The sequence below is a fragment of the Nelumbo nucifera genome, chromosome 1 (genome assembly GCF_055504915.1).
Source record: "Nelumbo nucifera cultivar China Antique chromosome 1, China Antique-T2T, whole genome shotgun sequence".
NCBI lineage: Eukaryota > Viridiplantae > Streptophyta > Magnoliopsida > Proteales > Nelumbonaceae > Nelumbo > Nelumbo nucifera.
In genome coordinates this window covers 160555745-160581834 of record NC_142649.1, presented here as the reverse complement: position 1 = coordinate 160581834, position 26090 = coordinate 160555745, and the positions used below count along the sequence as shown (strand labels likewise).

Genomic DNA, 26090 nt, shown 5'->3' with positions numbered 1-26090 from the left:
AAAAAGTCTCAACCAAGCTTCCTCCGAATCACTAAATCCCTTTTTGGTGGAAATACAAAAGGATGGATAGATTGGGTTTCATGGACACAGCGGGTGATTAACATTGTTAGTTCCCTCCATTTTCATTGAACCAGGCATTCAGTTGAGGTTCCAAATTCCAATTGCTGGTCAATGAATATGTGCTTGTCTTCTTATTTTCCTTCACCCTTTAGTCCTATTAATTCCAAACCCAGCTATAACTAGTAGAAAGATTCTTGTCATTTTAACCTAGAAAGATTCTTTCCATTCCAAGCCCAGCTGTAACTAAGAGGATGAAAAAAAAAAACACAAATTCATTTTGGGTTACTGACCTAGGTCCCTTGTACCCATCCCTATTTAGTATTATATAAAACACTGAGGAACTTGGTCACCGCCACAATTTCAGGGTTGCTAGCAATAGAAAAAACGACCCAGGAACTTGAAGGCCGCCACTGCAAGCCCAAGCACCGAGTCATTGCTACATATGGCGGTCGTCGTGCAAGGTTTAGACTCCTCCCGGCATCGATCTATTCGGCCAAGCACTGTAAATGGTAGTCTCCTTGACTCCCTCTGCCCTCCATCGCCATTGAGTCTCAGAGGTGAAACTTGAGCAAGAAAGGGGAAACCTCAATGGTAAAACCTTAAAAGGCTAAAATGTAAAAAAAATAATAATAATAAAAAATAAAAAATAAAAATAAGTTATATAATGAAATTTGGACTGGAATGTCATTTTCCAACCTGGGTCAGTGGTTTTTCAACCTTTTCAATGTTTTTTTTTCACCAAAAAGCATAACCGGACCCAGAACAATGACCGGTTCCCAGGTCGAACGGTCCGACCATCCAGTCGGGTCCGATTTTCAAAACAATGTTAGGACCAAGACCTTTCCTCGTTTATAGAGAGCGCTGTAGAGGTCAGTCAGCATGTCACCGCAACTCCATTAAAAAAAATACTGATTATTACCAAATAATACGCATTCATTATTTCAGTAAACTGATTTATCGAATTCTTGAGCATGACAGACACTACAACTAATTTTGATATATACTAAAAATCCCGAAGAAAAAATAATAAATTACATAATTTACAACTCCATCTTCCACCGATCAAATGGCCCACCAACTAGGGGTTATTTCAGCTCTTTCTCCTCATCGATTAGACACTGTTCACACTATGATTTTCAGATTCAAATGTTTTCTCCCAAGAATAGATAGTAATGCCTGAACATGTGGTTGTCATACTTGTGCCGGCCTCATCCCTCTGATCGCTGCAGCAAAAATCTGAAAATTCATGCAATTAGACACAAGTTTGAACTCATGAAGTAGCGAGTATTTCGAATAGAGAAATGATCTGAAACATAACTTGCCACATGTTCCCAATCCAAAGTAAAAATAATGCTGATATGTAGGGGCGTCAATGGACCGGATTTGGGTTGGACCCGTCCAAATCGCATTTAAATTGGATGGGTTGGACGGTCCATGCTTTGGCATCGGGTTGGACTGATCCGTATTATTTTGTTCCTAAGTAATTGGTGGACCAAAATGGACGAAGTTGATTAGTCCGCATATCACCTGGGGACCGATTTTACTTCAGACTCAAAGTCTCCAACCTAGGGTTTCTCCAAGGGAATTCTCGCCAACGGCTCTTTTTTTCTGACGGTTCTCTCACCGGCAAGTCTGTGACTATCTCTGTCAGTTTGCTTGAGCTGCATGAGAGAGAATATATTGTCTTCACTTCGGACTCCAACTCTCCAAGTCTCCAACCTAGGGTTTATCCAAGGGAACTCTTTCCAACGGCTTTTTTTCCGATGGTTCTCTCACCGGCGAGTCAGCAACTATCTCTGTTAGTTTGCTTGAGTTGCATGTGCAGAAAATGTATTGTCTTACTAGCGGCTATCTCTGACATTTTTCTCTCCATCTGTTTCTCTCTAACATTTTTATCTCCACCAGTTTTCTCTCTCCAACGGTCATCTCTCTTCTGTGAACTGCAATCAATCGTTGAAATAGGAAATATATCACCCCTCAGTTGGCTTCCTTGATGGTGCAGCTCATCTGTCTTGTAGTCTAGTTTGTTATTTGATCCATTTTTGAAGTGGTTGTCTAATTGTGTTTGTGCTAAGTCTAGTGATGTTTAATGTTGCTTTGTCTTAGGTAGTATCGGTCTGTTTTCTGTTTCGTTTTTTTTTTCTAGAAAATTCAAACTTAAGATGCCTGATTGTTAAGTAGTGGTTGTTCTGGCCAGTTGTTTGCTATTTCAGTTCCACCAATTACAAACATCTTTCACATCTTTTGCTTTTTGAACCAAATCATGAGCATCTCTGGTGAAAGACCTAGATTTATATACAAAAGTAACCTTGGGTCTGTTTGTTTTCTGTTGTTGTGTTGCTTTTTTTTAGTTGTATTTATCCTTTTTTACAATGAAGATATTGCTTACCCAAAAAAAAATGGATTGTTCAAGATTTTCATTTCAGGCACTGATTGGCAAGAAAAAGTAGGCAATACATCCATTTTTTGCAGTTGACAAACCAGAAATAGAGATACATTTTTATCTGAATCAGAGGGTTTTCTCTTTTAGTGAGAGATTGTAACAATAAAATTCACAGTTTTTCGTTTTAGGAAATTTATGGGCCATCTTGCCATTCCATTGTAGGATTGCATCTAAAAACATCTAGAGATGATTCTCAAAATATTGAAAGAAAAAGATGAAGGGGGCGTTCTATGTGAATTATTTTTCATGTGAATTCCAAAAACAAATGAGAACCATCTGGTTTGAAAATAGATTGGGTGTGCATGTGTTGTTTCCAAAATTGAAAGATGAAGGGGGTGTTCTATGTGAATTATTTTTCATGTGGATTATACTAGTCCAATCCAGTCCAGGTTGAATAGTCCAATAAGATAGTGGATTGGATTGGACCAGTCCAATAAGACTAGGTAAATGTAAGGATTGGCTGGATGTGTAGTGATGGAAGGTGGTGGTACTGTGTGGGTTCCTAAATTTTGCAAAATCTTCTTTGATTGGGAGCTGGGCTTTGTTTGTGAGGTTTTACAGGTCTTAAAAGATAGAGAAGTCGAGGAGGGGCAGCTAGATATGTGGAGCTAGAAGTGGAACACGAGTGGAGAGTTTTCAGTTATTGTTCAGTGGTCATTCTAGAATTGCAACAGTAATATACGTTTTAATTTACTGCTTTTTTTCAGATAACATGATTGATTAGTTTTAGTGAACTATCCATTGCATTCTTAGGAATTTTGCCTTGTTAATTGCTCTGTTTCTTTGAATGTGTCTTAAATGTTGTCATACTCTAGTTATTCTTAATTTCACTAGAGCAGAGAATTAAAAACTAAAATTCAGTTGTTTTCTAAATCCCATTTCTTATATTTTTATATAAGAAGAATTTATAGATGAATTACTAATCATATAAAAAAGGGCTACTAGTTGGTAAGATCCTTATTAAAGATCTTTTTAGACTATTAGAAAATTCTTAATAAAAATCTTTCTTTGTCCTCTGCCTCCAACACCCACCTCCTGTGCTATGATATTTTTACTCCAGAACCAAAAGGGATACCAAATAGAAGATGTGTGTTCCATTAAAGATAGCATGTTCTGTTCTGTCTAATTCATATTGTTGTCTTTGGATTTAATCGTTTCTGCAACACCCTCATAGTTCAAATGTTTCTGATTCCCAAAACCATTGATAGAAGTAGCACACATGAACCACTTACTACTCAGAGTCAGAGATGAGCATCTCACCCACCTAGTCCATCATCTGTCATGTGAGTCTGACAACAATAACATGGTTGGGTTGTGATGATATTAAAAATAACATGGTTGGGTTGCTGTCCTGTGACAGCAATATCTTTTGGGTTAACAAAGAAAAGATAAAATAAGGCAGAGCTTCTAGTCCAAACAGTGTTCTCAGATTTGGATCGCACAGAAAATCAGACCAGAATGCTGATGGAGTGATGGGTCATGGAGCTCATGGATTGGTTAACTAGTAACCAGGTCAAAATTTAAGGTTCCAGACATAGATCATGGGGGAGATTCTACTAACTTATTTGAACTGTGCAAGTTGGATTGAATCAAATGGTTATTAGATGTTTGTGTTGATTGTTTCTTGTAACTTTGTGGCTTAATTGGCTGATAGAGTAGTCAATGCAAAGTTCATTTTGAAATGGTAAAACATATTGTTTGAAGTTTGGTAGCTTGAGCATTTTTCATGTCCATAGCCGTTTCCACTGATTAATTAATTCTTTCACTTTCTATACATTTGTTTTACAGGCATTGCAGAACTCAGAGTGATGATGACGACAACTTTTTTGGGTAGTTGTTTCCTCCAAGTAAGCTGTGTTTGGAGACTTGGAGTGATGATGATGATTTGTTGCAACACAAATCTTAGGTAATAAATTGGATAAAGGGTCGGATGATCTTGACAGCAAAGATTCATGGTGATTATCAATTTAATATCTTGATTTTCTACTTAAAAAATCTCCAACTCTATGGTGTGACCGATTTACTGTGTTTTTTTTTTGTGTGAGTCCTCACTCCTCTCCCTATTAAAATCATGTTCCTGGTTTGGGGTGTTCATCATGAGTGTACCTGGCTAGTGGCTCCTCAAGAAGCCGGAAATAGAAAGCAGAATCTGTTTGGATTCAATTGATAAGTAATAACCTGGCATAAGAACAGTATGCAGTAGCTCTTGTGTATTCTTTGGTTAAGAACTTATCAAGATGGTTGGAATTTGGTTCATCTTTTGTTTGTTTTTTATTAAATTCTAAAAGATTATATTGACAAACTCTTAATATGGAATGAAGTGTTGCATTTCAATCTGGTTTGGACTGTAAATCTGTAATTTTTAAACAATATCCGTGTTTCATGTATAGAGGCTTCATTTATTTGGACTGGATTGGATCCGAATTGGATCCGGTTTGTATGGGGTTTGGACCGGTCCATTTGTAAATGGACCAATATTGGACTGGATCGGATTGGACCAGATCCAGTCCAACTGACAGGCCTACTGATACGTGCTAAATTCATTCTCATTATGTTGAGTTATCTCATACAAATACCTACACAGGTCGAACATTACCTATACAATAATGACAGAAGAGTACAAATTTGAAATAAATCACAGAGCTAAACACCTCCAATGCTAGAGTATAAAGCAGAAGTAATATATATTTTATTTTCTATTTTATAGGACGTGTAAAACCGGCCATGCTTCGGGAAGCAAAATGCCAGAGAATATCCATCAAAAAAGAAACAAGGGAGCAGAAAATGAGTGCCATACTTCTGTTTACCATTCGTAACTTTTGAAGGACTTTGCTTCATGCATTATCACTCATGTATCATGTGTATATCTTGTGTTCTGCCAGCCTGTCAAGCCTGATTATGGTTGTTTTTGGTACCTTAAAACATTTTGTTTTAACCTTAAAACATTTTGGTACCTCATTATCACGTGGCTTTTGTTTTTACCTTAAAACATTTTGGGTTGATAGAAACATGTGATGTGACATCACATAAGAGAGTCAATTCAACTAGAAAAAAAAAAAAAAAAATCGTGTGGGAGTGATCATTGGCATTATAGTTGAAACGTCAAATTGGATATTTCAGACAGAAAAAATCTCTCGCAAATTTGTATTGAACAACCCAAAACGTTCAGGTAGAGACAGCAATGGTACCAAACACAACCTGTTCTAATATGAATCAGATTCCTGTATTCCCTTTTATCTTTTTTTTATTGTGGATGACCTCTGTCCTAGTTATTTAGATTCAGAAAATATTTGACATGAAAATACAGATTAACCAACAAAATGAAAAGGTCTACAAGGCTTTTTATGACATTAGCGCAAGCTGGCCATATAGATATATATACATATTTTGTCGACTTTGTGTTATGAACGTGTATCCTTTCATAATGGAATCTGACAAAAACAAAAACAATTCAAGATAACAGGCTACGTACCTTAGAAGGAGCTCCAAGATGCTTATTCAAATCTCTCTGAGGAACTTGACTCTGGCTACTGCTATTTCCTTCATAACCCACCGGACTACTTTGTTCTTTATTGGTTTGTGACAACAATCCCTTACCAGATTCATATAGAACAGCAGTTGCACTACTGTCCAGTTCTGTAATTTTGTTCTTTGATGATTGACTTCTCGTGGAATAAGACATATATTTTTCTGGGGTCATATTGGTTGGGGACTTCAGCTCCTTCTTTGAGAACTGTGTAGCTGCAGCTCGTGCACCAGCTATGGCTGCAGTAAGACTTGGTGGCTTCTCCAAAGATGGTTTAGAGCCAGCGAAACAAGGTGCAAGTGATCCTGGCTTCAGCGAGAAAGGATCACGTGGATCTGGGAGTGGAAACTTTACTGGAAGTGGCCCCTCAACTGGACAAAGACCTCGGACTGCTGCCTCAAAAATCTGATTCAATTTTAAGAGAAATAAGGACAGAGAGAGAAGCAAATGAGTTTTCTCCTGTTTAAAACTATTTTAAAATAATATAAACCAACATTTTGTGGGTACCTTAATTGGAATTCTCCATGTACCTTTTTTTCCAAATTATAAACACCTTGATACCCCCGCATCTCAAATGGAATTACTAATTTCTGCATTTGATTTAAGGAAATAATTCAATCAATAGAACAAAGTAGCCATTCAATCAATAGAATAGAATAGTTATGCAGAAAGATGCATCTTAAGTGATAAAATCTCCAATCTATAGCAACTGCAAAGTTCTGATTGCATGAGTATACCTGTGGCTTCTCACATAGCCAGCAAAAATCTGTTTGTCCTTCTAGCCTTACCTGTAAATAATAGTGCAAGCTATTAATAAGTAGAAAACACTATACTATATTTCACATGCAGCATTTATTTAAACATGGAATACAAAAAGATGGTACAGTTTGGAACCCACCCCTTCAGGTACCTCCTCCCAGCATACCAGTTCTTCACATTTAACACAGCCAACCACATCAACACAACCTGTCACAAGGACCAAAGTTTAGAATATTTAAAGGAATGTGAGATGTTTCTATAGAGAACATATGACCCCAGAATTAATTCGTAAATTTGCAATATACATTAAAAAGTGAAAAAAAAAAATATTGCAAAACACTCCACACACAGTTCAAGCAGTTATTATTTAGTTAGAACATAATGTTAAGGCTTAGTAGCATTCTGACACCGTTGATAAAGAGTTCAAACTTTAGCTTCAGGATCAAAACAATCAAATGACACTTATTTTGGGAGACACAAATTACAAGACTGGAGAAAAGCGATGCCTGCATCATCCTCTCAGAAGTCATAATAAGCATATCATTGTCTATGTTAGAGAGCTTAGGAATACTAGCATAAATATTTTTTTTTTTTTGATAAATGAATACTAGCATAAATATTTCCAAGTTATATTACCTTAGGATATCAGCAGTATAAAAATACCTCCTCTTCAATACATAAACAAAATGCATTGCAACAATATACAATTTCATCCATATTTCTACCTCTAATTTTTTATCATACAAGGCCTCGGCATCAGTTCAGTGAGGACACAATTTCAGTCGATCTATCTTGTCTAGCATATATTTCATTTTTCGAAACCAAGCAAAGAGTCTGAGAATGACATAAAATCATGATAATGTCTATTCTTCCTCTCTCTCTCTCTCTCACACACACAAATAAAAATTAAAGTATAACAAATATAAATACGAAGATATATTTTTTGTTACTTCAAGTACCTAAAAGTCTTGAAACTGGATAGTGTTCTGGAAACTTGAGATCAGTTATTCCATTAACAGCATAAATCTCCCTGTAGAAGTCCTCCATTGCTTTAATTGTATCTGGCTCTGGCACCTTACTTGCAGCATGAATCCAAAGTCGTCCTTCAAAATGACAAGAGATTGTATATTCAGGACCAGCATCAAGGACAATTGTAAACACCAAAAAGGAAGTCTTTCAAGAACAAATTAAAATATGGTAGCATTAAAAAACAATTCCACAAGATTGATCAAAGGGAGAGGGAAAAATGAGGGCTGGAGGATTTTTGTTTGGATTTCCTGTGCTTAGAAGTTTAGAAACTTTAGATGCATTGCCAATAACATTCTATACTTGTTTCTTCCCAAGTATTCATGTTTCACTTTTCCTTGCTATAAAAGGCTCATAAGAGATATGGACAAATTACACCTATTGAACTGCTGATCCATAAACATCTCAGCATGCAAACAGCCATCAGCCAAGGATACCAACTCTAATCACATTCCTTAGTTTACCTTGGACAGTTTATATACCAACTCTAATCACTCTTTCGTCAGTTACACTTTATCCACATAATCTAGTGAACTTGGATAGAATGTATATGAATCAATAATGGTTCATCTGTGAGACTTCCTAGAGTTAAGAATTTTATTCAGTTATTTTCTCACTCTCATTCCACATCCTTTCAAGCTAATACTGAACCCTTCTTTAGTGCTTATTGAGCAACCGCTACATTCCAGGATTAGCATCTTTCCTAATCAAAATCAACTTATGGGAATAAAGACCCACTTCCTCTGACAGCAATAAAATGGAGTTCAGAAAAATCAAGGTACATCGACAAACATGAAACAGAACCACAATGGCAATCAAAATTACCTCTCCAAACCTGGAGATCGTTCTTAATCTTACAATGTGAAACACTATAGTCTCAAATATTATATTAAAATACAAAAGAGATGAATGAAGATATCTACGAATAGGAAAGAACCAAAGACACATAAATATGTAAACACCAACTTGCCCACCTGACTTTCGACTCAAACTCCGCAATCTGAAAATCTATGTCACATAAGCTTAACATTACTCTCTAAAACCCATTTACTCAGAATCCAGAAAATAAAATAAAATAAAATTAGTTGCAGTGAACTAGACATAAAAGCTCAAAGGAAAGATGGAAATAAGGCTTACCAACAGAAAAAAAAAATACAAAAATAAAAAATAAAAAGCAAATCTCAGCCTCCCTACCTGGTCACATTCTAAGACCATAAATGAGGAAGAATAGCCCTACCAAAAAAGAATGAAGAAGAATAATAATAATGAGGAAGCATAACCCAGAAACAAGAAATCGTGACTCGTCCAAAATATCAATTCAATCTTTCAGGCTCTCTAATTAGGCGAAACCAGAAGAACAATACTTCTTGTGATCAAGTTTACCCAACATTCTAAATGTAGTCCATGTCAAAACTTTTCTAACTCAACCAAACTCAAACCAACAATAAGGATTTAATATAGGGTTTTATTTGAATCACTAGCAAGTAATATTAATTACCCCTGATAGGAGCAGGCCATGATCTCCCTTCAATGCGCTTGATGCCGTAGACAAGCAGCGAAGCCCATGGTTGATGCATCGTCAAGCAAGGGTTTCTGTAGTTCCCCTGTGTTCTTCCTCCCATCTCCCGACTTTGTTTGTATGTTCGGTTTGCAGTAACTTACTGGAATTGACAGGGGGAGAGGGTGGCGTTTGGTGTTTGGCAAATTTGACGAAGGCAATGGCAGAATTGATCCTGAGAGGCTGAGAGAGGAAAGGAAAAAATCGACAGAAGTCAAATAGGGAAAGTAACGCACGTTTAATCCGAATTCGAGTCTGACAAAACTTGTGATACCGAAGAAAACACAGAAAAGAAATACTTGAAAGTATTTCCGGTATCACGTCTTTTCGGCATCATAGATTTTTCCAATATAGAAAGAGGAATTGCAAATTTGCAACAAGAAGACTCCAAAGTTTTTTAGGAATTTTTAGGGGAATGTTTGGAATCGTGGCCGTTTTTCAAAAAAATGGTGCCATGTCGGTTCTATATAGGCGTTTCAACAAGTGCTCATATATCTCATTGTTTGGTTCAATCGATTATTAAAAATCGGGTATGCCTCGAAAATCGGGACCCCACTGATGCATGAAACACTAAATTCATGCATCAGTGAACCGTTTCCCCCAACGGTTGACTGATGTGTATCCTAGGTGGTGCTTACCTGTCAGCACATACGTGAAAATCAGTGATGAAAATCACCTTACCAAATAGTATAGTATCGATCACTGCCTACTTGGCAGAAGCGCTCACGCTTCCAAACACCATGTAGATAAACAACCCTTCTAAGGTATAATATATATATATATATATATATATATATATATATATATATATATATATATATATTAAAAACAAAGCGATAAAAAAATTTCTCCTTTTTTGAATTTTTTGTTTTTTATTTTATGTCATTTTTGAAAGGGTTTTTAGTAGATAAGGGCAACTTTTTGCCCTAAATATCAATAAAAAATAATATTTTTATAAAATAACAAAAATAGGATAAATTTTTTGGAAAAATATCTATTAAGGTCAATGAAACTATTCAGTGTCTTCCTCTCTGCCTCTATATTCATGGGAATACAAATTTGAAAAGCTTAGTAGGTTCCTGGTCTGTATTGCTTATATTCTCTTTCTTCTTTAACTTATCTTCTCTCTTGATAAAAACAAGGCCCTGGAAGCTACGACAGAGCAAAGCTGCCAAATCTACCATGTACCTCCAAGTCCAACATCTTTGCACCCTTGTTTGTCCTTGTTGGTATACTGATGGTATAGAAGAGTAGAGTATATGATAGGAAGTAGGAGAGAGAATGCTAGTAGCTTCTGTATTTTTTCTATTTCTCTCATTCACATTTGAAATACAAGAGGTTGTATTTATGGTAGCTAGAGTTGGTGGTTGAAAGGTAAAGCGACTTTACATTTGTGGTTAATATTATTTGCTCTAGATCCTTCTTTTACTGAAGGAATTTTGACCACACTAATTTACTTGCTTCTTAAGTAAAGTATTCTAGAAATGTGTAGCAACTTCTAATACTCCTCCTTGGTGCACATTTCAGTAACTCCAATCATGTCTCGTAACAGTTCGAACTTGCCTTTTAGTAGTACCTTTGAATATGTCTGCTAATTGCTCTTCAGTCTTGCAGTGTTTGAGTTCTATTTCTTTGTTTGCTTCAGCTTCTCTGATGAAGTGATCCTTGATGCCTATATGCTTGGTTCTGCTGTGAAATACAGGATTCTTTGCCATTGCTATAGCTGATCTGCTATCACAGTAGATTTCTGTAGCTTCCCCTTGTGATTCTCCCATGTCTTCAAGTATTCTTTTTAGCCATATAGTTTGGCTTGTTGTCATTGTTGCTGCAATATACTCTGTTTCGGCTGATGATTGCGCAACTGTTGCTTGTTTCTTTGATGCCCAAGAAAATATTCCTAATCCAATTGTGAAAGCATATCCTAGCGTGCTTTTCATGTCGTCTACTGATCCTGCCCAGTCACTATCTATGTAGCCAATTAGTTTTGAGTCATGCGTGACTCCGTACCATATTCCATAGTTCTTTGTTCCTTGCAAGTATCTAAGTATCCTCTTAGCTGCTCCATAGTGAATTTGACTTGGACTCTGCATGAATCTTGATAGCAGACTAACTACATACATGATGTCTAGTCTTGTAGCTATTAAATAGAGTAAGCTTCCAATTAAACTTCGAAATTGTGATTCATTTGCTTTTGGTGAGCCGTCTTCTTTCTTGAATGCTTTATTGTTGTCTAATGGAGTTGATACTATCTTGCAGCCTTCCATTTTGAATTTCTTCAAGAGAGTCTCTGTATACTTCTTTTGTGAGATGAAGATCTCATCTTCTTCTTGAGTTATTTTGATCCTGAGAAAGTAGTGCATTAAACCCAAATCGGTTATCTCGAAAGTCTTCATCATGTCTTCTTTAAATTTCTTGATCATCTTCTCATTATTTCCTGTGCAAATGAGATCATCGACATATAAAGAGACAATAAGTGTGTCATTTGTACCTTGAGTCTTGATGTAGAGTGTTGGCTCACTTTTGCTCCTCCTGAATCCTTGCTCAGTGAAGTAGTTGTCGATTCTACTGTACCAGGTTCGCGGAGCTTGCTTTAGGCCATATAATGCCTTCTTTAATCTGAGAACTTTATCTTCTTGTCCTTGCACCACGAACCCTTGAGGTTGCTCCACATAGATTTCTTCCTTAAGGTAGCCATTAAGGAATGTTGACTTCACATCTAGTTGGAAAATCTTCCATTTCTTCTGTGCAGCTAGTGCAATAAATGCCCTGATTGTGTCAAGGCATGCAACTGGAGAAAATGTCTCATTGTAGTCGACACCATATTGTTGTGAGTATCCTTTGGCAACTAACCTTGCTTTATGCTTCTAGATTGAGTCATCTGAGTTAAGCTTTGTCTTGTAAACCCACTTAACTCCAATAGTGTATTTGTTTTGTGGACGATCTACAAGCTCCCATGTCTCATTTTCTCGATCATCTTTATCTCTTCGTCCATAGCTATTCTCCATACTTCTTTCTTAAAAGCTTCTTAAAAGCTTCTTCAAAGCTTTCTGGCTCCATAAACATCAAGTTGCATGTCTCGTATATCTTTGTTAAGGATTTAGTTCGTCTTGGTGGCGAGTCTGGAGGAGATTCTGAGGCTTGTACTGGATCTAATTGTGTTGCTGGTTGAGTTGGCGATCCAGTTTGATCATAACCTTCTTCAATTTCTTGTCTTGGTAATAAGGGCATGTTGTTACTCTTTCTTTCAACTTCTTCTGTCTCCCAATTGTATGCAACAATTGTATGCAACATCTTCATCGAATCTTATGTCTTGACTGATTATGAGCTTCTTTGTTCTTAAGCTATAGACTTGATAGCCTTTTGATTGAGTGCTATAGCCTAAGAAGATTCCTTTCTCAGTCTTCTCGTCCAGCTTGCCTCTTTTCTCTTGTGGAATGTGAGTGTAGCATATGTAGCCAAAAACTCTGAGATGCTTTGCTAATGGCTTTTGCCCACTCCAAGCTTCGATCGGTATCTTATCTTGCACAGCTTTGGTTGGACATTTGTTGAACAAGTAGACTGCAGTGCTTATTGCCTCTGCCCAAAAAGTTTTTGGAAGACCCTTCTCCATGAGCATGGCTCTTGCTATCTCCATAATTATTCTGTTTTTTCTTTCGGATACTTTATTTTGTTCTGGTGCGAATCCGACTATGAGTTGATGCTCCATGCCTTCATCTTCACAGAACTTGTTGAATTCAATAGAAGTGTATTATTTGCCTCTGTTACTTCTTATCGTCTTGATGTTGTGACCATTTTGCTTCTTGACACGGGTTTTGAATTTCTTAAAAATATCGAAGACTTGCAATTTATCTCACAAAAAGTAAACCCATGTCATTCTAGTATAGTCATCGATGAAGAGAATGAAGTACCTGTTCTGATCATTTGATGGAGTACGCATTGGACCGCAAACGTCTGTATGGATTAAATCTAGTGGCTCTTTGGCTCTCCAAGCTTTTCTGGATAGTAAGGGTTGTCGATGTTGTTTCCCGAGCATACACCCTTTGCAGGCATTGTTGAGCTCCTTGATTGCTGGTAGGTCTCGCATCATGTTCTTCTGCTGAAGGATCTTTAACCCATGGAAATTGAAATGTTCGAACCTTCTATGCCATAGCCACGACTCGTCCACTTGCGCTTGCATTGCTACATTGCTTGCATATCTCCATTGTATGGGAAAACATCTGTTTTCTTTCATTTTTATTTTTGCAATTTCAAGGAATTTGTCTTGCTTGTCATAGATTGTGCAAGAATCTCCCTCAAAATGTAAAGATTATCCTTTCTCCATCATTTGACGTACACTAAGTAGGTTTTGATCAATGTTGGGGACCAAGAGTACATCATTGATGTATTTCTTGCATTGTCTGGTGTCAATGACAATGGTGCCTTTTCCCGTTGCTTCCATGAAGTCGCCATTACCAATTTTGACTTTGTCTTGACTTTATCAAGACTATAAAAGATGCTTTCATTTTTTGTCATGTGGTTACTACACCCATTGTCTAGATACCAAGTATCCTTCTTTTCTTCTAATGCAGCTTGGTAGACGTAGAAGAGATTATTCTCATCATTTTTCTCTTCTGAAAAGTTAGCTTGATGGAATTTCTTCAAACGACAAGTTTTTTCAACGTGCCCGAACTTTTTACAACTTTGGCACTGGGGTTTTCCTTTAAACCAACAATCTTTCTCCACGTGGTTTTTTCTTTTACAAATACCACATGGAGAATACTTGTCATTATTTTCTTTTTGTTTTCCTTGTGACTTTCTCCCATCAGCTTTTGATTTATGAGACCGCGAATTAATTTTAGACTGAAAGGCATTTTCAGTCGAATTTTCGTTCTGCCTATCTCGCCTATTTTCATGTGCTTCGAGAGAGCCCATTAATTCAGTTGGTGATAAAGTTTCTAAATCCTTTGTTTCTTCTATCACATAAATTCTTGCATCATATTTTTCTATACAAGAAATTAGTATTTTTTCGACTATTTTCTTGTCAGAAATAATTTCCCCATAGGCTCTCATTTGTTTTACTATTTATTTTATTCTAGAGTAGTAATCTTTTGCGGTCTCATTATCCTTCATCTTAAGATTTTCAAAATCTCTTCTAAGCTTCTACAGTTTAACAGTGCGTACCTTGATAGTTCCTTGGAACTCCTCCTGCAATGTGACCCATGCTTCTTTTGCAGTTGACGTGCCCATAATTCATGGAAATATATCGTCTGCCATTGCTTGCTACAAGCAAAATAACGCTTGAGAATCTTTTTATTGATTCTCTTCTTGGACCTTCTTTTGATTTGCTGAGAGAGTAGAAGTGTCTTCAGGAATACTAAATCCTTCTTCAACAAATTTCCATAGATTTTGTGATCGAAAATAGGTCATCATTTTGATGGACCAAAAAACATAATTTTCTCCATGGAAAATTGGAAGAGAAAGAGAAGAGTGGTTGGAATCGGTATTCATAATGAGTAGGAAGGATTACGCCCAGTGTTGATCAAACAAAACTCTGATACCACTGTTGGTATACTCATGGTATAGAAGAGTAGAGTATATGATAGGAAGTAGGAGAGAGAATGCTAGTAGCTTCTGTATTTTTTCTGTTTCTCTCATTCACATTTGAAATACAAGAGGTTGTGGTTAGTATTATTTGCTCTAGATCCTTCTTTTACTAAAGGAATTTTGACCACATTAATTTACTTGTTTCTTAAGTAAAGTATTCTAGAAATGTGTAGCAACTTCTAAAAGTCCCCCTCCCCCTCCCCCCAGCTTTACCCTTCCCCAGTGACTCCCACACCATCTTCACAATGCTGGTGACGTCTGCCGAAAAACCCTCCCACCTATCGGAGATCTGATACACATCGGTGTATTTGATGTTATCACTGTCGTTGTATCCAATTCATTGAAATTTGATGCGCGTGGCGTTGGCTGGAGGGAGTAGGCGTCGGATGATGCATACCCGGATAGCCAAGTTGGCTATTGACCGGTAGCCGAATGCCAAATTGGCATTGCAGAAAGCTATAAAAGTGTTGTCGTGGTTGAACTCGCGAGGTGGGGCTGGAGTGTTTACTGAATAGATTTCGGCTCCTGATAGGTTTGATGCATGTGGGGTAATTCCAATGGAGGGTGATAATGCTGAATCTGGGGCGGATGACATAGACCGTCGGATACAAACTCGAATGTGGCCGTTTCCGTTAACTTTTGACTCGGTACGTAGAGAGCGATTAACCAATCTAGTCCTCCATGAGAGATCACAGCCCAGAGGGAGAGCAAAACAAGCACCAAAGATCTTTGAAACTGTATCAGCCAGTATGAACTTCGTGTCCATCTAGTATGGGTTGTTCTGAGATATGAAGTGGAATGACAACACCGGAACAGCAAACACAGCAATGAACCGATTGACGCTGAAGCATTGCTCCAACGTAAATATCTTCTACCACTTCACCGAACCATATGCCACCAACATGGCAAAGTAGAGTGGAACCACCGTGCACATTTCTTGATATTTTTGGCATGAATAAAGAGGCAAAGGAAGACGATGAACAGTGTCACAACCCCTTTCTTGATATTTTTCTAAAAAAGTTATCCTATTTTGGTTATTTTATAAAAATATTACTTTTTATTGATATTCAAGGCAAAAAGTTGCCCTTATGTGCTAGAAACCCTTTTTGAAACAACCAATGACATGCACTTTCCCAATAACCTAAATAATCTCTTCTCCTAAATTTTATCATAAACTACATCCCCCACTTTCTCTAGAATTATCTCTAATTCCCACTTATCTTCTAAATTATCTCCAATACCTATTTATCTCCACAATTATCTCTAATTTAGTAGAGATCTTCTCTCCTAAACTATCTCTAATAACTATTTATCCTCTCCCCTACTTTTTATCTATATCTATCTAAAGAAAATTTAGATTAAAAAATTTAAGAATTATTTAAATATTCTAAAAAAATTATATAATAACTTTAAAATATTTATTGAAAACACAAAAAATAATTTTATATTTTTACAAAACATATCACGAAATTATGTAGGAACAATTTAAATTATGTTTTTTCGGATTATCAATTTAAATGCATTTCAAACATTTAATAATTTGTAATAGCTTTAAATAAATAAAATTCAAATAACAAAAAAATTTAAATAATTTAAAAATTATTTAAATATTTATCATAACTATATTTTGAATAGTTAAAATAACGAAATTATCTAATAAATAATTTATATTTTTACAAAATATATCACAAAATTATGTACTAACAATTTAAATTATATTTTTTGGATCATCAATTTAAATGTTTTTTAAACATTTAATAATATGTAATATATTTAAATAAATAAAATTCAAATAACAAAAAATTTTAAATATTTTATAGATTATTTAAATAACTAGATATTTATCATAACTAGATTTTAAATAGCTAAAATAACGAAATTATGTAACAAATTTAAAGAAATTCTTTAAAGCAGAAAAATAATTGTAACATAATATTGAAATTAAGAATAATTTAATATACTACAAAACTAATAACTCAATTCCATAAACAACTGATATTTTAAAATTTAAATATATTGCACATTATTTAAGTATGTAAATAATTGGGTATTTTAAATAACAAAATATTTAACATAACTAGATTTCAAATAGTTAAAATAAAGAAATTATGTAGAAAAATAATTATAACATAATATTGAAACTAATAATAATTTAATATTTTTACATAATAGTGTAAATAACTAATTTCACTTATATCAAGTGATAATTCGAGAAAACAACTTTCAAAAAAATTAATATTTATTAATAATAATTTTAAACTCTTAACCTATATTTATTATATAATTATATATACTAAAATTAATATTTATTATATTTCAGTAATTATTTATTTTTTTGTGATAAATATATTTTCAGTGATTATGTATAAATTTATTTTTTTATTATTTAATAGAAAACTTTCAATAATTATTGGAGATTAAAATATTATTAGTGAAATTTACAAATTTAATTTATTGTATTTATTGTATTTTTGTTATAGCTTATTGATTAATATTTATTAGAGATTAAACTATTATTTGAGATTATACTATTTATTGACTAAGTTAATATATTTTTAGTACTTATTGTGTTTTTGTAATTATTGTATTTTTTTATTATCAGTATATTTTCAATAGTTGTGTATTTTTGTTATAAATTTTCAATAATTATTGGAGATTAAACTATTGTTATTTATCAGAGATGAGACTATTAATTTAGCTGAAATTATGAGTGTTCATGAGTTGGTTCGGTTCGGTCGTTGGCTATTCGGTCAAGCAAACTGACCTGGTCAAGTTGGGGAGTTGGTCAGGTGAAATCGATTGAACTTTTGTGCAAACTAACCACTTAAGTTGTACCGGTTTTGATCGATTTTTTGGTTTGATCAATCAATTCATAAGATTTAAACCTAAAAATTAAATTTAAGTTTAAAAATTATAGTGCAATTGTTAAAAAATAAATTTAAAAATTAGATTTATGATATAAAACATTTTAGACTAAGAAATATGTGAAATTTCTCACTTTTTCACATTAAAAATTATATTTAAAATATAAAATATTAATATATATCCATGGTTAGATCGTTCGATTTTAGCTGGTTTACAAATGGCCAAAGTGAAATTGATCCAACTTGGTCGAATTGGAAAATTTTTTAACCAAAACCGACCTAAAATGATAGAAAACCGACCAACTCGGGTCGAGTTGGTCGGGTTGGTCGGTTTCATCAATTTGATGAATAAACCTAATTGAAATTAATTATTGTTATTTTTGTATTATAGAAAAATTATTAAAAGTAGTATATAAAATATGAATAATGATTAATTATTTAAAAAGTTGAAAATATAAAACAATTGTATACTCTGATGTGGTTCTATTAGGGTCCTTTACTAGAACACATCTTATAGATTTACATATTTACTTAAACCTACCTTATAATTTTCATTTTATTAAAACATCCCATATATTTTACAACTTATTTACTTAATCAACCTTTCATTAAGGAGTGTTTGTTTTGCCATTAGGCCAATGATTTTTTATTCCAAAAATATCCTTAACACTTTTTTGTACAAAAAACAAAATTAACCAAATATATCCAATAGAGAGGTTGCTTGTGTCTTATAAAGGGCAAAAATGGTATTTTTATTTTTATTGTCCTTTGATTAAATTTATTTAAATGAACATTCGGGTCAACACTATCATTTTCCACTGTCATCTAATGGAAGATTGATTAAATCCATTGCAAATTATAAGTGGTGGTTTACTAAAATTTTAACTATAGGGTAAATTTTAGTAAATCCATGAAACTATAAGGGGTATTTTAGTAAATGGCCCTTTCTATTATTTAGCTTTTGCTTAATAAATCCCGTGCATCACACGGGTCCCCGCTAGTATATATTAAAAGAAGTCTTTCAGGTTACAACCCACATCATTCAGACACATGGCTTTTTCAAATTTAGACACATAGCACTTTCTGAAAAGTTGTTGTTAAAACCCGCAACCCACTATCACTATTCAGGCAAGTGGCTTTCTCATTTTCTAAAAAGCTAGACACATGGCAATTTTTGAGAAATTCCTGCTAAAGCCCACAACCCATTACTAGGCTACAGCTCCCCACCATTCAAACACATGGCCTTGTCATTTTTCTAGAAAGCTAGGCACATGGCATTTTCTAAGAAATTGTTGCTAAAGCCCATAACCCACTACCACAATTTTCCATCCATTCCTAAACAAAATGCAAAAGCGGTTATCCACAACCATTTCTGCCTACATTCTATCAATCTCATTAATCATTAACCTTCTACGTATCATAACAAAAGAAAACTATCTATACTCTAATAATTATTGAAAATCTATTTTTTGAAATAAATATTTCTTGAAATTTTAATAATTATTTAAAATATTAATAAATATAAATTTAACATTATTGATTTCATAATGCAAATTTAACATTATTGATTCCCCATACTTAGTACGGGGGTCATTCACTGGTAAGTAATAACAAGTGAGTGGTGGCTCAGTTAAGTAGTTTGCTAGGTAGTCCAACGGAGATTTGGATTCGAGTCCGTTACTTGTTTCCACCAACCTGCAGAGAAATAATATTGTATTATGTTAAGGAAAAATCTAAAAAAAGAAGTTAATAACAATTAGCCCTATCAATGGGTTGGCTCCGGATTTAATTTTTCTGCCCCGATTATTATCGGTTTAGGATCGGTTTTGGCTGTCCCGAGCTGATTACACTTGAAACGATTATATATATTTACTATATTTTATATGTTTTATTATTTTATATGTAATAAAAATATTAAATAACAATTTGAGATAGCGTTTAAAACCTAAAACCTAAAACCTTTTTGTCCCTTTCCATTTTCTACTAATCGGCACTTCCTCATTGAATAAAAAGAGGGGAAGCCAAAGCTCTCATCTCTAGCTCCGTTTGGCTTACGGGAAAGGGATGGGAAAAGAGGCATATTCTTAAATGATTTCTTTTTCCCATGTTTAATTGTTGGGATGCAATGGTTTGGGATGAGAAAAGATTGAAACGTGGGATCTCAAAAACAAGTGAGCAGGATCCCACCAAAATAGTGTGACCCCGATGAAAAAGGAAAAAAGTGAGATGCATCTGTCTACGAAAAATTATTGGGCTTTGTTAGACTAGAAACTCAAGAGTTTCTTCTCTCTTCCACCTAGCGCCCCAATGGTCATATCTCCGATGGCTTCTCCTATGATCTCGAACAAAGGTGAAACCAAATTTGTAATCCTCTTGCGATGGCGAGCAAAGAGGTTTTCCCCATTGTTCGTTGGATCTCGAACAAAGGTTTTCCCCATTGTTGTTGTTGCTACCAAATATGAGGCCAAGGGCAACAAGGGGATTTCACTAGTGTCCGAGGCCAACAAGTATGATATGTAAACAAGAGAAGAGCACACATCAGAGGCCTCGGGTGTTATCCCAGGGGTAGAGACTCTGACAGTCAAGTTAGTCGAGTGCTTGAGATGGGTCAGACTAGGCAAGAGACGAGAGCTCAGACTCATCTCTTGGTAAAGGACTCCCATCTTTAACATATCGGGCTCAGACTCTAGACCTGAGTGCTATGCCTTTCGCGACTGGAGTGACCCTATCAATTCTTCTTCCACCTCGGCCAATAGAGGGAGTGACAATAGTGACTCTAAGAGCTCTTCTCGAGCGTTTAGCGTCCAAGTATTGAGGGAGAGGACTGCCCCAAGGGGAGCCGAGCGTGACCAACAAGGCATAGGCTCTCCCGATGAAAGTACTGGCTCCAAAAGGCCAAGGGCCGATTCCAAGGGGAATGCCCCTGATCTTTCTGAAGTGGTGGAGTCAGAGGAAGCTGAAGAACCTACACCCGAGGAGCAGGCCGTGGCCAAACGCCGAGGCGTGACATTGGTGCGTCACCCCCACTCCAACCTTGATAGTGAGCTTGGCAAAGAGCAAGTGAGGGCTCTGTTTGAGATGTATCATATCCCAAGGGGCTATAAGGTTAGAGTCCCCTGCGTAGGTGACCAGTCGTGGCAATCCTCCAAGGGGGAGATGTGTGTGCATGAGCACAACCCCCACTTCGGCCTTCGTTTTCCCTTGCCTCCCCTCATCCCAGAGATCATTAACTATTACAACATTTCCCTCAACCAGCTTGCTCTGAACACCATTAGGACCATAGTGGTCATGTTGGTGATGGCTTGCCTTCGAGATGTGTCCGTGACCCTGAAAGTCTTCCGGGATCTGTTCACATTGAGGAAGCATCCTGACGAGGAAGGTCTGTTGTGCTTCTAAGGCTGATGGGGTAAGGTAGTGGACAACCTGTTGTCTATCCACAATAGGAAGAAGAAGTTTTTTCTTCGTTAGTTATCCACAAGGATGGTCCTTCCAGTCTAATTATAGAATGCCGAACTCGTTGGCCGAGAGGATCAAGCTGTACAACAGTGAGGAGTCGGTCGTGATGAATCGGATTCGGATGACTGGGACGATTCATGCTGGACCCTTAGTGATGGAGGATACCTTGGTGTTGGCTGGCCTCAATCTCCCCCCCCCCCCTTGGTATGGGCACTCTTGCTATCGGCTAGTTATGCCACTTGTTTGATGTTCATTGCCTTTCTTGTAACGTTGGTCGTCTTCCTTGGTTGTAAAGATGGATGGCGGCTTGAATGAGAGACTTCTGCAAGTAGTAATGGAAAAGTCTAGGAAGGGTCTAGTCGAGGGGCCTTCATTAAGGCCTAGCGAGAGGGAACCGTCTCGGTCAAAGAGGAATGCTAAGGTCGAGAATAGGAAGACGGCCACTCCCAAGTGACCGGACAATGGCCCTCAAGACCCAAGGGTGAAGAAAGTTGCGATGAGGGACCGTAGAGCCGAGGGTGCTGATGAGAATAAAAATTGTCATATTTTTATCCCCAAATATTTAGTCTTTTATACTTAATTAGTACTTAATTGGACTCATTATTCTTGTATTTCGATTCAGGGCATGAAAGAGGTGTCAGGAGAAAAACAAGGCTAATTGGATGATTTTGCACAGTTTCGGCACTGTTTAGTAATCTGGGCATAACTCTCACATCCAGACTCCGATTGGGATGATTCAAGATGCACCGGAAAGATAAGGGAGAAATCCACAACTTTTATGTTTTGGATTTTGACATATTCAGTCTGTATCGAGTTCAAAATCGGGCCCGAAGTCGAAGCAAATTCGTAGTAAAACCCAGTTCACAACTGAAGCCCAATTCCATAAAAGCCTTATAGAAGCTCAATTTATTAAAGAAGCCCAACTCGAATTCGAGAATAAAGAGTCCTATCAGATTTAAATTTCAATTGTAATTCTAGAAAGATAAAATATTGAGATAGGATAGGATAGGATTAGATCTAATTAGGACTTTCTATTTTTAAAAAAGAACTCCTCAGAGGAGTTGGAAACAACCCCTCCTCCTAAAGCTATATAAAGGGGGGGGGGGGGCAGATTAGCTTTAGGCATCAATCAAGCATTCAAACTCTCTCTAAAGCAATCAAGAAGATAATCAAGAAAGCTTCAAGAAGGAGATCAGCAAGGCAAGAAGGCTTCAAGAAGGAGGTGGCGACAAGGAGAAGACCAGATCTCAGCTTCAAGGGCGACATCATGAGTTCTTTCTCACCCTTGTTTGTTTTATTTACTTTATCATGAATTAATTTATTTGTAGCTAGGGCTGTGGAAAGCCTAACCACGACAATGAATTAAATTTTATTCTGATTTATCCAAGATTGTTATTTTCATATTGTCTATGAGTTATTATGCATAATGCGATTAAGAGCTTGGCCACCTCTTAATTGATTTGGTTTATGTGAATGAATCGAGAGAGGAATGCACATAATCGACTGAATAATTCATAGTGTGAATTGAATGGTATATAAAGATATATATACATGATTCATCTGATGATATAAGTTTTTCATAGAACTTAATGCATTTCTATCACGAGAACTCTAGTCGAGAGATCGAAGGGTTACTTGATAGAGGTAGAATTGACATATCCTGAGAGGGAATATTAAATAAACTTGGAAAAACTTTAGCTTATGAAAATAATAAATTATCTTGGTTAATATAATAAATTGATATCCATTGGAAGGGTTAGGTGGACCAATAGCCATAGCGCTTCCAATTAGATGGTTGCAAGTTTTGTCATTGATTGCCCTTATTTTTATTTCTTTTTCTCTTCTATTCTTAATTTTCAGTAGTTCTTATTGTTAGATCTGAAATTCGGTTGTCCAAATAATTAAGAAGGCTATAGTTCTAATACTTATTTTGTTAAATCCCCGTGGGAATGATATCTTTATACTACTTGATAACTAGTGCACTTGCTAGGGTTATATAATTATAGCTTACAGGTGTTGTAGGAGGATCTCAGCAGTCGGGGCCTCATTCCTCATAGCTGGGGGATGACATCCCTCTAGCGGTGCGTCAGGTGTTCCTCCCAAGCTAGAACGTCAGGGAGGGTGATTCTCTGATCAATGTAGGTGTCGGACACGCCTTGATCACCAGCATGCTTCCTACTGGGGATCGGTAGTCGTAGACCCAAGTCTCCCCCAAGGCTGTCCAAGACGCACTACTCAACAAGTTGGCCAAGGTAAGGCTGAACCTTCACTTGCTTTATGATACCGCCCTATTACTTAGATTTTTCTAACTGACGTGGATTACTACTTGTGTCTTCACAGGCGTCTTCTTGCATTGTCGGCCTCTATGACAAAATAGAGGTAATGATACAACAACTATGGACGCCGTTGGAGGAGATTGAACAACTAAAGCACCAATTGGTTGAGGAGCGGGACAACTAAAGGGAGAAGCTAAGGGCCACTAGGCCTCACTGGACAATGCGGAGCAGAAGCTTCAGGAGATGTCCGCCCGAGTGAGGATGCTTGCGTAGGGACGAGGCTCCCTTCTTCAATGACCTTTGGACAATTTTTTTTTGTTTCTTTTTCTCCCCCATTAGAGGCCTCTTTTTGAAAAGGAAATTGAATATATTGAGTGAATATACGAAGAACTTTTTGCCAACTTGAGTTTCTTGTCAAAATTGTGTAATTTCCTTCTTTTTCTCACTTTTTCTTTTCTCTCACACAAGGGGTTGATGCCTCCCCTGAAGAAGCATATTATGCAAAGAAACTTGTAACTCTTGACTTAGCTACTCACGAAGGCATTTCTCCTTAAGGATGTTAAGTCGAGGCCGACCCTTGTTGTCGAGGTCTCAGGACCATCTTCCTTAGTGAAAAGGAAGGGAGGCGATTGCCTTGGCCTACCTGGCGTGTTCTTCCTTAGGGACTTAGAGACCAGACTCGCATGTGGCCGAGGCCTAGCGAATGATACGCAACCAAGGTCCTGGAGTGCCTTTGCCTTGATGGAGTAGCATTATTCACTTAGTGTTGTTTGCTGTGTTTTGTGTTAAGTAATGGGTCGATGTCGGCTCTTTGGCCTACATAAAGACTCGCTTCTCTTCAGGGTCTTTGAGGCCAATGCCAATGTCGTAGGTTGCTCATTAACAATGGCCGAGGTCCCATAAATTCTTACCTTAGATAAAAAAAGGCAACTGAGCGTATGACTCTCAAAGAGTTGTGCGTCATGGGCTGACATCCAGTTTGAGCATATAACCTTAGTGAAGGTTTTGTGCTATGGCCAATCGTTTGGTTGAGGTATCCTGGCAATTGGATAAAACAAACATTTACACTGAGGTGCATCAATCCGAGGTGAGAGGAACATGCACACTTTATCCACAAAATTTCCACTAGCCATGTTTACATCACTGATAATACATCCAAAGGTTGTTGGAGTTCCAGGTATGAGGTACTGGTCTTCCACTCATGTACTCTAGCCAAAAAGTGTCGGGATCAGCTTGGACGGGATACACATGCTTCTCATCAATGCTGGGTAGTGCTAGTTTGGACAAGGCATCGGCTCTTGTCTTCTCGACCCGTGAGACCTAGTGAAGGGCGAAGCATCGGTGAGCAGGGCCTCATACTCAACTTCAATGTTGGAGGCAGGGAAGCCAAAACGCAGCACATACTCCAACTTGTTGTTATTTTGGGTGAGAAGTATGAGGCGGACTCCACTTCCTTTAGCGTTAGAGGATCCATCCATGAGCAAAGTCCAAGTAGGCCAAGGCCTCTCATCCTCTTCGGGGGGTCTAGTCGAGGGCGCGACTAAATGTGCATTCGACCAAGTAGTCTTTCAATGCTTCTTCTTTTATTGCGGGCTCGACCCAATTCATACCGTCTTCTCAGGCTTGGCCTCATCTAAGGGAACTGAGATGAGGTCCTCAGTTAATTGGCCTCAGCTTGTTGGTTTGTCCCTGAGGTTGAGCCCTGACAATGATAAGGCTTCTTAGTTCTTGCCTTTTAGTGTTGTAGCGTAGCACTATCTGGCAACTTGTTGGTTCCCCCTAACCACTCCTACACCATATTCAGTGGGAAACTTCATGGTGAGGTGCGAAATGGCCGCCTTGAGTGCATAAAGAGTCAGCCTCCCTATGATGGTATTGTATGGGAAGCCTATCTTCAAGACTAAGAGCTCGGTCATCTGGGTGACTTTCTGAGGAGCCGCTATTCACGAGGATTCTCTATACCATGTAGTTAGCAATAGTCATAGATACCACCAACACATCATCATGGGGCAATGAGACCCCTTGCAGGTTATAGTCAAAGAAGGAGATTGTGTCTTCTGTCGGCCTTTTAGGCGCTAGGCTCTGGACATTGTATTGCCTGGTGTATGCATTCCTGGCCGAGGTGAATGCTCCACCCAAGGCCAAGCCCCCAAAGATGACTTCAATAACTCTAGCTAAGGGGTGATGGACCTGGGGCCCGGCCTCTACTGCAAGGATGAGGCACCATCGTCGCCCTTAACATACTCCTTTAGGTGTCCGTGGCAGATGAGGGACTCAATCTCATCCTGGAGTTCATAGCAGCCCTTGGTATCGTGGTCGGTGCCACGGTGGTAATTGTAGTACTTCTTGGGGTTACCTCTTTTAAGGTTCCTCTTCAGCTTGGTTGGCCATTTCATCTAATCCTCCTTCCCTATTTGCATGAGTATATGTGTTTGGGTGGAGTTCAGTGGCATATATTTGTTAAAGGAAGGGGGCGATGGCTTTTTCTCACTGTCTTTGTTGGTGTGGCCATGGCTGCGGCCGTTCCTTTCCTTCCTCT

General features: G+C 37.1%; 1 protein-coding gene across 1 annotated transcript; it reads right to left on the bottom strand.

Moving 5' to 3' along the window:
* Nucleotides 1–980: 980 nt before the first annotated feature.
* LOC104610028 (RNA-binding ASCH domain protein) lies at nucleotides 981–9651 on the bottom strand. Its single transcript, XM_010276484.3, has 7 exons — nucleotides 9313–9651; nucleotides 7748–7891; nucleotides 6928–6995; nucleotides 6767–6817; nucleotides 6560–6619; nucleotides 5976–6434; nucleotides 981–1296 (listed from the first exon to the last, which is right to left on the bottom strand). Exons 1-7 carry the CDS (start codon nucleotides 9434–9436, stop codon nucleotides 1252–1254), a joined length of 951 nt encoding a protein of 316 aa, XP_010274786.1. The 5' UTR covers nucleotides 9437–9651; the 3' UTR covers nucleotides 981–1251.
* Nucleotides 9652–26090: the final 16439 nt, after the last annotated feature.

Bases quoted from the DNA above. Each gene is read 5' to 3' on its own strand.
- LOC104610028 (XM_010276484.3), bottom strand. From the start codon at position 9,436: ATGGGAGGAAGAACACAGGGGAACTACAGAAACCCTTGCTTGACGATG. The intron at 6,818-6,927 runs GTGGGTTCCAAA...TATTATTTACAG, and splicing joins GGGAGGAGGTACCTGAAGGG to GTAAGGCTAGAAGGACAAAC. The intron at 1,297-5,975 runs GTACGTAGCCTG...ATGAATTTTCAG, and splicing joins ATCTTGGAGCTCCTTCTAAG to ATTTTTGCTGCAGCGATCAG.